Genomic DNA, 13,429 nt, shown 5'->3' with positions numbered 1-13,429 from the left:
TGCACGAGGAAAATCTATCCTTCACAGTTGTCTATGATCATAAGAGACAGGATGCTGAATACCACTTGGTGGTTGATGCAGGTCAGGATGTTGTTCATGCTCTATATCTTTTTTTTTTTTTTTTTTTTTCAGTTCTGTTAAGTTACAGTAACACTTAATGCCTTAGAACAGGTCTCGGTAAGCATGTTATGAACTTGATTCTTAAAGTTTCCAAAAAAAAATATTCAGAGGCTAAAGTTTTGTCGTGAAATGAGCATGTATCATTAGCTCTTGAAATAAAAGCAATTTCTGCATACAGCTGATTTCTATGCAGCTATAACATTGTATATTTGCTTTGCAGATTAAAATAGCTTGAAGTAATCAAAAACCTTTAGAAGATTTCAGTTAAACATGTTACTGTAAAGTACTACCATTTTGAAAGAATTTTTGGATCTCATCAGTACCACAGTATTACTTCACAAATATTTCAACACTAATCAGTACTTTTGTCTCTCCCACTCCTTCCTCCAAATTTTAAGGGCTTCACTTTTGGCTTGTCAAATGGACATTAAGCAACGCTGAACATTAATGGCAAGAGCTCTATAAGCATAGCGGCTGCTGGGATGTTGCGACAGAACGGTGGAAGTAACAAGCGTGGTTTGGGATTAGCCCGACTGTCTACCTCCAACTTCTTCACCATCTCTAATTCAGGAAATTGGGGAATGGGGCGCAGCACCAAGAGCAGCTCTCTGAGCAGCGTTAGCTCTAACTCTGACTGCTATGATAATCCTGTTGTGGATCCAGAATACATCATGCAACTGGTGAATGATGTCAGAAAATTTGCAGATGTGCTACTCTACTTGAAGGAAGCCATTCTTTCAGAAGGTTTGTCAGTTATATTTTTTATCCTAAATTCTCTCTGAAGAAAGAAATTCTTTCTGAAACTTCCACAATTCTGTCCGTTTGTTTTTCACTAGTTTTTACCGTGGTTATTGCTCCCCAGTACCTCCTCTCCTTCTCCCCCCCCCCCCCCCCCAGTACTTGCATGATGATTACAGGAAATGGTGGTGGTTAGTTTGGGTTCTGTATTTCCTCATCTGAACACCGTGCAATCTGTTTCATAATCAGTATGTAGTGCTTTGGGGTACGTTACTTAAAAGGACGCAAGAGAATAGGTGTTCAGCAGACTGCCTGGGCTCACACTAAAAGTTAGTGAGACTATCAACGGACTGGTTTTCAACCACCTGAATATCTTCTTTAATGCTAAAGAATTCTTTTAGCATGTTGGACACCTTCCAGTTTCCTGGGCTAGTACAACTCTGGGTTTCTGTTTGTGTGTTTCTTTTTTTTTTAAAGATGCTCCTATGCTAATAGTTTGAATTTGGGTTTTAAGGTACGGCTGCTTAAGTAGAACGCAACTTCTCTCAGCTCTTTTTTCCTTTATGAGATAAGTATTTACTGTTTTCTGCCAGCAGGTAGAAACTGCATTTTTATTTATTTTTTTATTTATTTAGGAGAAGTACTGTACCTTCCAGTTTCTTTAGGGAAATGGTATTAAGTCTATTTTTGATATCAACAGGAAAACTTTTATTGAACTTGCACAGAAATGTTTTCATGTTAATAGCTTCATTGACATGTAGAGCAGCTTTGTATAAGATGTCCTGAATGCCAAGCATTTGCTGGCACTTCTGTGTTTACAGTTGTAGTTTATTTTTGTCCCTACCTGTGCCTCACTATTATCAATGTCCCTTTTCTCTTAAGGTCAATTCTGACCTACCAATGAGTAAATTCAAGTAGTGTACAGGTAAGCAGAAATCCTGCTCCCAAAGAATGCGATCATACCATAGATCCTTCTGCAGTTCAGACAGTGAATTTGCTATTGCTGCTCTCTCTTCTTGTGTACTGGATAAGTGTAATGGTTTTTGCTTCTAACTAAAATATGTATTTAGGACTGCCACTTTGTTCACAGATAGGGTGATAAGCTTTAGCAGTAACAAGCAGAATAGTGCTATGATTTTTTTGGTCTTGCGTTGGTGGCTCTGTAGGGAGAAAAAGATTAGAGAGTGAATGGAGCTGGTACTTTGTGAACCTCAAATGCTCAAGTGTGCACTTGGACTGAAATAGCTGTGCCAAAAGGAGTGAAGTAATCTTAATGTAGTGGTAACTTTGATGTTAACTTCATATCAAAAATGTTGTTGCTAAACTCACCAGATGAACATATTGACTTGTGAGATGAAGTTTCTGGTGCTTACTGATGCTGAAATAGGTGTTGTGTAGGAAGGGACTGCCAAAATACTAATGTGTTTCAGCAGCCATGTAGCAGTTCTTAATTAATGCTCAGTTTTACAGTTGGGGCTCAGAAGACCAAAGAAACTAACATAGAAAACAGAAGTTGCCTTTTTTTTTAATACTACCTTACAAAATTACTTTGTGAAACAATGCTGTCCATTTAAAGAATTGCTAATCTTATAAAGGGGGAATGTTTGTTTACCTCCATAAGGAGTGTTCTTACGACATCTGTCCCTGAAACCTCATAGTAGTGGTTCCCATAGTATTAACTGGCTTACTACTGGCTGGGGAGGACATCTTTGAAGCTGAATACTTTGGATTGTATCTCTTTGTTTTAGTTATCTTTAGAAATTTCTACAGTTATCTGTTTAGAAACCTTAGTAAGTTTTTTTATTAATTTTTGAACAGAATTCTTAGGTATAAAATTCTGAACTTGTACTACATGCAGTTTCCCATCATTATGGAATTAGTTACATGGTTTATTCCAAGGTGGAATCATTTGCAGGGATAGACATTTTCTCTCTCTCTCTTTTTTTTTTTTTTTTTTTAACAGCGTTATTCAAGTGATTTGATGTAGATTTTGTTGAATGGTAAAACTTTGCTGTACAACTTAGGAAATGTTTCCTGTACCTAGGAGCAGAACTTATTTTGAGTTACTTTATTTTGCTTATGTACTGCATGCATTTTCAAGCAGTTCAGAAGTGACAAACGTAAGTAATGCAGTAGGGTTGCATCAGCAAGCTCTGTGCTTGTCTGGCAAGCATTCCTGGAGTCTGGCGTTTGAAAATTCCTGTCTAATGCACAGTCGCTTCACTCTTGACCACATGGCTCAGCTTGTTACAGGTTGTTCCCTGTTCACTAGGACTGTCTGTTCCACTGCTCAAATTTGTATCAAAAGTTTAGCTGATCCCAGTAGATGCAGGCCTTGAATTTTCCAATTGACTTATTGTTGTATTCCCTGTTTGTTACCTGAGCTGCATGGGAAGTATCTAGCAGTTATTTTCTTATGTTTCATTCAACATTCTCCTGATGTGGTGATGCTGTCTTGGGTGAAAAATTTAAGCCATTTTGGACTGTAATGTGTATTCATGTCAGAACTAGATCACAAGTGCTTTTGGATATAGATTTGTACATTCTTTTGCGTGGTACCAGTGTGAGTTAATAAATAACATGAGTGAGCTGAGATCTTTTAGGAGAGAAGGTTACGTGGCTGGTACTGCTCACCCGCTCACTGTCTTTTCTCTTTGCAGTACTTATGAGTACTAATGTAACTTCTTATAATTTCATTGTAATGTTGCTGAAACTTGACTGTTACTTTTAAACAAGATAAAAATAAAACCCATGTTGTTATAAGTTATTTTGAGTCTGCGTTAATTTTGGACTCCCACCCAGCAATGATTGTTATATAAGTTGAAATCTAAAGCTTGGAATCTGCTAAGTAGCACCAAGGAGGAAGCTCGCTTCTGAACAATGATATTTCATTTTTTAAAAGGCAGTAGCTCTCGATATAGTTACAGGGTTGAAAACTTTGTCAAGTGTTAGGACACAAGTGAGCTGCAGTTGCTGCTCAAGTTGAGTGAAATACCATGTGTTCCCTACGCTTCAGTTCTTGATGCCCATTTTTTAAATTCCCTTTAGAATCTAGGCATTGTGGTCACTGAATGTAGTTATATGTTATTAGAGATCCATCTCTAGGTAGAGGACTGAGATATAGGACCAAGCTCCAAGAGGAACTCTGGGTGTTTTTTGAATCCAGGTCAATAAATTAGTGTTATATCACCTTATGGTTTTTTACTTAGTTGATGGCAGACTGAAGCGGTAGTGGTTAAACTGCATAAACTGTCTGGACTTCTTGTCCAGGCATCAGTTAAACTTCCAGATGGATGAGATTTAGAGTCACATGTCTGACACTAGTAAGAATAATTACATTATCATCATGTCCTTGATTTGCTTGAACCGAAAAACCTTTGTAGCATTAGTACTCTCTGGGGTCTTAGGAAACTGAGATGTATCAAGGAGATTCAAAATAAATTAGTCTTGTGTCCCTTCTGATACGAGGAAAATTAAAACAGTTCTTTTTAAAAATAGTAATCATCCCTGCCTGACAGAGTAAACTTGAAACTAGTTGAATTATAGGAGATGCAAGTCTATTTTTGTAACCTACAATATGTTCATCTTCTGTGCTACTGTCTTACGATTGAGTTTTCAATTATATTGATGATTTGAAAGCTGAGGGGTATTCTGTGATTTTTTTGTATTCTAGTAGTAACTATTGAGGTGTCAGTTCAGGGTATGAGAAAATAATTGTTGCTTTCAACTTGCACCTCTCTTTCAAAAGGTAGGCCGTACTACGAAGTACAGTCCAGAGACTGGAGCTGTTTGTGATCTTCAGAGGTGTGATAGCCAGGAGGAGACATAACTTTCCATGGCACAGAAAGTTGTGGGAAGTGAGAAATTGGTTGCCTCCCTCAAAAACCTGCTTAGCTACTTGACCACAGTATTGAAAATATTCTTTGGAATGTGAAGTACCTGGACTACACTTATATGTACCTTGATATGACTGAGAGCATTAATCCTTGTCCCAAAAGCATGGGTATGCTATTTCCAGAAGTAAAGGTTGTTGAATTTTGAGGATGAGTGACTTGTGCATACAGGAGATCTCCTTTTGGAAGAGGAGAGATACGCAGTAATTATATAACGTCTAGTCTCTTTACAATGTAAAGGTACCTGTGTCTCCTAGAAGTTGTAAAGAAAATTTGTAAGCCAGTTTTGGGGCTACAAACATGTAGACCTTAGCTTTTATAAACTTCTATTACAGGATTTTGTGGAGTTCAAAATAGTATTGCATAGATCTGCAAAACTGAGAATCTATGTAAGAACAAGTATTTTAGTATGAGACTGCAGTCTGTTCAGTTACTGCCCGTAATAAATTCCAGCACTGCTTTAAGAAAATGATGCCACTGTGTGGTCATGGCTGAAATGGGATTCATTTATTTGGTTTAACAGGACCACACGAAAGAATCTTTAGGGTGCAGTCTATGTTCCTAATTATAAGTTTTCTTCTTGAAGTGCTTCATTTTTAAACAATAACTAGTTGCTCTTACTTATATCAAAATCAGACATGTGGGAAATGTTCTGGTTTCCCTAGTCTGAAGGCAGTGAATTCTTCAGTTTTATGGCAGCTGTGTTTTTTTGGTTTGTTTTTGTTTGTTGTTGTTTTTGTTGTTTTTGAATGTAGTGTTTCATATTGTAAGATTTGCCCTTGGGTCTGTGGGAAATACTGAATTGCATTAGTAATAGTTGTAAAGGTAAAATTTGCATCTAGTCTAAAAGTGCTAGAGTAATTATACTTTCTACTTTTATATACTGTCTGATTGTAATTCAGAATATATTCAGGAATTACTGCTTGTTTTATCACAAACTGAAGTAATCTTCAAAGTGTGATATTATGTGCTTCATGTGGGTACTTCTGCATTCTTTTCATGAGTAAAGGCTTTTTTCCTCAAGTTCATTCTATTTGCCGTTAAGTAGACTCCAGTTTATTCTAAAATGGGACTGTATTGTTTTTCAGATGTGTTGGAAAACAAAAAGATAAAGCTCTTGCCTTTAATCCAATGTTTCTCTTTAAGGATCAGATTTTGCTGTCCAGTTTCTTTGGTGGGGTGGGTGAGTTTTTTTGTTGTTGTGTGTTGGGTTTTCTGGTTTTGGTTTGGTTTGGGAGGAGGATTTTTTTTGTCCTTCCCCTGCCCCCACAGAGTTAAAACACTTATGAAGCTGGATGGTCTTAGTCAGGAATGTCTGCATCCTCTTTAGGATAGCACCAATACTTTCAGAAGGATCAGGAATGCTACCTAACTTGAAACCTCTCAGCTCCTTATTCTTGAAGGATAGATACTCAGCCCAGTGGGAAATTTTTCAAGGTGTGTCAAGTTAAACAGTTTCCTCAAAATAAGGAAATTGTAATCACTAGTGGCTCCAAAACCTTGTGTTAGCACCACAGAGATGGGTATTACCACATGCTATGCTGAACGTGATTCCTGAGGGTCAAAGATGAAAGATTTCTCTTCAGCAGCTCCAGGCTTGATAAGGTGTGCTTTTTTTATATATACTGCCCATATTTTAGTATGAATAAGGCACTATAAAGTTTCAAGAGAGAAGAAATAAAAGTAAAATGCAAAGAAATACTAATGTTTTCTGTTGCAAAGTTTGAGACACTATCTTGGAAAATCAGTTTGTCTTGTTTTGCTGGGGATATTTGAAGTTCATTATCTATTGCAGTGAAGATTACAGATTGAAATTATGATAATTTATAATGCAAGGTGTAATTTGGCTGTTAGTTCATCATTCCAATTTTGATGTCTCTCAATGAAAGCAGCTGTCTTTGATACACCTTAAACTGAATGTATTACCCATCTAATGACACTTGAGATCCTGAAAATGTAACTCGTAACCTGAGTGCTTGGTAGGTGGGCAGGCTGTGCTGAACAAAGATTAATGAAATGTTTACCTTTCTTTGCAAGACTTTCATAAAGAAATGTTTGTCATTTGTTTTGAGTGATGTTGGATGCACTTCTTTAGATTTTTGTGGGAGATGGTGCTCGTGTTCTGTTCAATAGTATTTTGTATCCTAAATGAAAAGCCCTGCTGGAAGAGGGAAAAGAAAAGCACTGACAGATTAGCTAATTTTCAGTGACTGCAAGAACCTAACGGCAATTATCAAATATGTAGGCAATCTGTTTGTGAATTAAGTGATCTTCAGGGATTCTGAGGAGAGGGCAGAGGAATTCATGTAAAATATGGCCCATTGATTCTTTTATGGCATGTAATGCAAAAAAAAAAAAAAAGAAAAAAAGAAAAAAAAAGAGTCTGGGGTAACCTGTCTAATAGATAATTAATCCTAGTACAGAAATTGCAGCCTTTCAGGAATTTTCAATATGGAATTTTTAATGCTAATCACTTTCCAAATCTGAAGTGTTACATAGCTGTAAAATCTGAAGAAAATTATGTAAACTAGTTTATCGTTAAAACAATTTTTTTTTGTAGTGCTGCTCAGACTTGGTCCACAAAGAACTAACTGCACATTTTAAATGCAGTAGTCTGTAGTAACAGTTGTTCCTGCATCTAGTGTAAAGCCTGGCATCGCAGAACTCCTGCTGAGCTGAAAAGGGGAGTAAGAGCTGAGTTGCAGGAATTGGTATTTGCTGTTTTGAATGTTACTGTTCCCACAGCAGAGCAGGCAGACTTGACCTTGTGAACCACAGTGGCAGGGAAGCCAGGACAAATGGTGCATTAACTGAAAAAAAACAGACTGGGGCAGGTGTAAGGCAGCTGGAAAGTGCAGTTTCTGAAAGTGCTCCTGCGTGAATCACAGGTTTGTCTTCCCCACCAACAGCTGAATTCATGGCACTGTAGTGTAGCTGTTCGAAGTCTACAGGATGCATCCAAATTGTTGTTTTCCTGTCTTACTGCAAAGCTTGTTACATCTGTTTTGAACTACATTAATACTATGTTTCCACAGAAAGGTAGAGCAGCTTAAATGTGAGCTGCTGTGGTCTCTCTACCTCTTCTTGCACTGGCAGTCGTGCTCAGGTGACTGCAGAGCAAGCCAGTTTGGTGAGCCGAACTGGCTGAAAGCCAGCCTTAGGAAAAAAGGAAATAGTTCTCAGCCACATCAGCTCCCTGAGCTGGCTGACTAAGGTTTTACCAAGTGCCAGCAGAAGAGGGAGGAGAACACTGGCAAAGGGACAAGTGGCCAGAGGTAAAAATGGAAGGGCACTGTGACAGTTTTAGCATAGCTTGTGTGGCGCTCCACCCTGACACTACGGCGTGCATTGCTAAACCCAGGACCAACTTTGTTTCCTCTACTGAATGTTAAGTTGACAGATATTTATTTTCCTGAAAGTTTGCCGGGGATGGACAGTAAGTAGAAAATGCCCTTTGTAGGAGGCAAATTAATCAGTCTCCAGCTCTAAGCTTTAGACATTCTTGAAGTGGATAGTCATCTTTTAAACTTGCCTTCTAAAAACCCACTTTTTAAATGTGAAGACGTAAGCACTTCCAGTCTTTCTGACCTGGAAATTCCTTAGAACAGCGTGTTGCATATCTCGAAGAGCTAATCACTTCTTCATGCTAGTACTGCCAGTCTGAAATCAAAACTGGTCGTAGACAACTGTGAAACAGTCTTTCAAGCTAAGAGAAGTAAAGGAACAAGGATAAGGACAAAGTAAATATTTCCTTTTTTTTGTTGTTTTAACAAGTTAGAAATTATTACTAATAATTCAAAAGTAATGTGATTTTTATATATATATATATATATATATATATATATATATAACAACTTCAGATGTTCTTTCCCCCAAAATTGGGCGTGGAGTGGGAATTGTCAGGCATGCAAACTGCCCCCCACCCTTGCTGGAGAATTCCCTTTGCAGAGGTTTAGAACCACAACAAGCCAGAGATCTGCTAGCTGTTTCCCCCACTTGCCTTGTTTTCATGCTGTCATTTTTCCTGAGTCTCTCTCCTAAGCAGAGCACTGAGATCGCTGACTCAGAGTCCTGTTCCCGTCCAGTGCAAGATTCTTCAAAAGCTGAGAACCTCTGCAAAGAGAGCAGAAACTTGCTGTGGCCTGAGCTCTCTGGAACACATGAGAGCTAGTGAAACCGGAGGGAAAACAAGCCCCCACACTGATCCTACATAAACTTGTTAACCATCAAATTTATAGGAGACATCAGGAACTGGAGACGATGCTTTTTCGCAAGCAATGTTAGCTTTAAACTGGAAGAGGGAACTTTCCACTTCTATTTGCATTTCACTGCTGGGTATTCCAAAAAACATTTTGTCCAAGCTGCTGCTTTTCTGCACGTCTGGCTTTTGTTAGGAACTCCTGGAATTTCAGATGCTGCGACCTAAAGGAGAACCAGAAGGACTGTCTACTTCCCCCCCACAATTTGAAGGCTGCAACATCAGAAATCTGCTTAAGCAGCAGCTCTGCTTAACACTGACCAGGCTCTCTAGCCAACCAAAGGGCAACCTTTTTTTTTTTTTTTTTTTTTTTAATGTGCACTGCTTTCCAGGAATCATCAAGCTATATGCTTGCAAAATTGACTTGACTTTTGGTCTAGATATTACCCCCTTAGTAGTAGTTTAGATATGAAGGTTTTGAGAACAAATGAAGATGAAGCTGGAATCAAAGGCTAGGCATGATTTGAAAGGAAAAGAAAACCTTGACATTAAAATTTCTATAAGGCATTTATTGTTTACTTTGTTAGACTTATGCAAAACTCCTTGTGTTAATAGTAAGATATCACATTCATGGAACAATTCAGCTGTTTTCAATACTAAGAACAAGGGGGCAAAAAATCCCCCTTGAAGTTCACTGCAAGCAAAGCTGTGTTCTTAACAGTCAAAGTGCACTGTAACCTGTCTATGAAATTCAGACAGTTAATGCTGGGTAGTAAATGCTGTTTCTTCAATTTTAGAGTTTGGAAAGATTTAAGTTAAATAATAACTTAGTGAAGCAGCAGACCAGTTTGTGGTTGATTCGGCTCCCCCTCCCCCAGGCACATACTCGGCATTCCTTGGGAACAAATGTTCACTTGTTGCTATAGCGTCCAGGATCAGCAGTCAGGAGGGGGGTGTGTATGTGTCTTGAACGCTTATGAGTGTTTAAAATGTAAAATCAACCCTTATGTGTACTCCGGATATTTTTATTGACTTTAATTAGCATATCTGCCTTTAGAAAAACTCTGAACAAGAGCACATAGGCATTTTTCTCTACGTTGCCTTTGAAGTACTACAAGGAAAAAACATCTACTCTTCTTACTTTTTTCATTTCTGATGTACAGAACAACCTCAGAATATTTAACTTAAAGATTCTAGTATTTTTATATCTCCTCCTCTTTCCACAGTAGCAACACCTAGCCCCCTGAAACTGATGTTGCACTATTAGCAAAATGAAAGGTGAGCAGTGAGGAAGATAATCAATGGTCAAGATTTTCTCAGTTTCTTTTTTTTGACTGTAATTGAAAAGCCAGACTACTTAATAATAAAAATGTAGTACTGACTACTAATGTAGTTAGCAGCTTGCTTGTGAAAGAAGGGAGCACTTGGCCATAAAACCTTGCATCTCTGAGAACTTTGCACTAACACCTGAAAGATCAGGTTTGATTCATTTCCAGTGTGAATTCTCGTACTCCTAACACTGAGCAATTTCTGTGTAAGAGCCTCTTTGTTTAAAAAGTTTCCCTAAATTAGTTTCCTACTGTTGCCAATATGCATTACAACAAATCCACAAACATATTCCATTTTCTTATTTTTCATGCATTAATTTGTTATAAAACAAGAACATCAGTAAAAGTAATTTTTGCATGCCTAAGCATAGAGACCTCTTGAATTGTTTGTTCTGTTGGTGGTCTGGGCTTTATGATGTCTTCATAAACTAATTACTTGAAATCATTCCTCTTCTGCCTGTTTTGTTGGGAGTGCTGTCCCTATTTGTGTAGTTAACTCGCAGAACTGAAGTTGACTTGTCTCTTAATTCCAAGCAAGTGTTCATCTGGCAATGACAGCGGTTTGGTCATGTTAGATTCAAAATCTCATTAACGAAATGGAGTTAGAATTGCATGATGGAATAGTAGATTTGACACAGAGCTTGGACGTTGACCTTTGTAGGTAGCGTTTAGCCTTTTTAAGGAAAGCAAGGGATTTTATGGGAACTTGCTCCTTTGTCTCTTTAAAATGTTGCTTATTATTGAAGATTCAGGTGACTCAGGCTCTAGCAAATAGTTGTCTGGGTTAAACCTTTGTCTTAATAACATCCATTACAGAATAGGGTAACTGGAAAACATAGGACTTCAGAAGCTTTATTGAAGAAGCTGTGATTTAGCTGAAGAAAGGAAATTTTCTTCTATCTTGCCTTCTTTACTGTTTGAAGGCACTTCATTAAACTAATTTTTAAAATGCGCAGGAATTCTTATTTGTCAAGCTTGCTTGTATTTACCTTGGAGACACTATTAACTTAATAAAAAGGTTAGTTTATCAAACTTAACTCTTTAGAGTTGTGTTCTGTGTCAGGACTAAATTGTTTGAGATATTGAGCCAATTCAGTTATTGCATGAAAGTCCAGTTACTGTTTAAACTTGAAAGGGTAATGACAGTGTTTTTAATATGAGGAGTATTAAAAGGCCTTTAAAGGAACTTGCTTGTGATTGATTTCTGGGGCTTGGATGCTCAGATAGAAAAATCTTTTGTACATGAAGCAGCATCTAAAACGGCTTAACTTGCTTTGGTCTAGAATGGCAAATGAATGGAGATTGAACGCTAAGGCTTGGCAGTATCATATGCTCTTGCAGCATGTGCAATGATATCATTTCAATCATAATGTGAAATGATAAAGTCAGTATGTAATTGGGTACTAAAGAATGCATAGGAGAAGAGTTGAAGCTTGATTTGTTTGAAATCTATGATTTCAGCTACCCCAAAGTATTATTGTAATATTATAGCTTGTTACTTATTTAAAATGTCTTGATTCTTGAGTCCCAAAATTTGGGTTTGGGACTCATAGGGTGAGTGTTATAGCAATTCATTATACTTTTAAAAAATATTTTAGTGTTAGTATTGCTTTGCCAAGAGACACAGAATGGCAGTAATATTATGTATGTAGCCATGCATACCGTGACTACTAGGGAAGCTCTTACTTTGGAAGGAATAAAGTGTTTCTCTTAACTTGTGTAGCGATGGCTTAATCCTGTTCTACCAGCTTTGGAAACCTGAAAAACATAGAAGACCTCGTGAGGAAGCATCAACTGCGACACTGAGACGCATCAAAAATGTTAGCTTTGTTGGTTAGAAATGAATTGCAGGATAGTAGATAAATAATTTGTAGAAAGTATATTTATTGGATGAAGTTGAAACCAAATACCTTCTGTTTTTCTCAACCTATGCCCACACTTCAGCAAAGGGCTTTGACATCTTTAGGAGTTTTGGCCAAGTTTGAGTGTTATAGCACAGGATTACCAAAAGGTATGCTTCTCTGAGCCTTGTATTGAGGTTTTTCAAAGCATGGAGATGTGGTTCATTTAGAGCTCTGTGTTGTGAACAAAATAAACCTCTTAACTGGTTTTTTATTCTGGGCCAGAGCATTTTCTCAGCTCTCTGTAAGATTAGATGTTGCTGAAATAACTGTAGATAGGGAATTCCTAAAATGTTAGTTTAAAGGCTGCTTACTATTCACAAATTCCTATGGCTGTTTTACAGTGTTGATAGTGATGTGAACACATTCTTTGGGATCTTTAAATTCTTTTGCATCTTTTTTAATTATTCCTTTGTCTATGAACAAACTCTTCATCTATAAACAAAGAAGTTTGTCCAGATGTTCTTAAATGTTGGTAAGTAGAAGCAGATACATGCAGGAATCACTGAAGTGGATGTTCAGAGAAACAAGACAGTATTGGTCAACAAAATAGGTTCTGATCTCAGCACACCAGTAGGTTAACCGCTGCAAGCAGAAGAGCAGTTGGAGACAGCTATTTGGTGAACAGTCCCAGATGTTTAGTGCTGCATTTGGTAAATTGAAAATTGTTTACCTAGAGGTTTAGTAAAATAAATGATTGAAGCTGGCATTGTGTGATAGTAGAGTGAAGACAGTTTGTGAAGGTGACATATGAGATAGTAACAGTTGGTCTCAATTTTTAAGCCTCTGTGCAAAAGCAAGAGAGCAAATTGACCAAAGAATGGAGAATTTTGTTCAGTAGTAGCTACTTCAGCTCATGACTAGATATGATGTTAGAGCTCTCTGCCTACTTCTTATTTTGGAAAGTAAACATCAGACATGGAGCATATAGATAAATAAGATTCTAAATCATCTGAGAAGCTTCTGCACAAAATCCAATGCTGCATGACATTAGATGAAAAACTAAATGGATGGGGCTACTATTCAAGGGTGCAGTTGACCTCACAATAAATTATTCCTGTTTCCATTATAATTATCCCATTTTGCAACTTTTGCTGGCCTGTACGTCCTTTCTTTGGGTTTTTCATTAATGTTGGGGGTACAAGGGAAATAACTGTATAAATCCAGAACCACAAAGTAAATGGATTGTGGTTTGTTTTTCACCTTCCTATTGCAAGCTATTTGTGGCGGGGAAGCTCAATTAAAAATGTA

The 13,429-nt window shown here is 37.5% G+C and overlaps 1 protein-coding gene across 3 annotated transcripts in view; it reads left to right on the top strand.

Annotated features, from left to right (window-relative positions):
- The first annotated feature begins 550 nt into the window (after window positions 1–550).
- Window positions 551–13,429, top strand: part of ARHGAP29 (Rho GTPase activating protein 29) — a 55,173-nt gene continuing 42,294 nt past the window's right edge. For all 3 annotated transcript variants that reach the window (XM_062581169.1, XM_062581168.1, XM_062581167.1), the window contains exon 1: window positions 551–864. In XM_062581169.1, coding sequence (XP_062437153.1) covers window positions 603–864 — 262 coding nt within the window. In that variant the 5' untranslated portion in view covers window positions 551–602. The remainder of the gene's footprint in view (window positions 865–13,429) is intronic.

This window comes from Rhea pennata, chromosome 8 (assembly GCF_028389875.1).
Source record: "Rhea pennata isolate bPtePen1 chromosome 8, bPtePen1.pri, whole genome shotgun sequence".
NCBI classification, from domain to species: Eukaryota; Metazoa; Chordata; class Aves; order Rheiformes; family Rheidae; genus Rhea; species Rhea pennata.
This window is presented reverse-complemented; position numbering and strand designations above follow the sequence as displayed.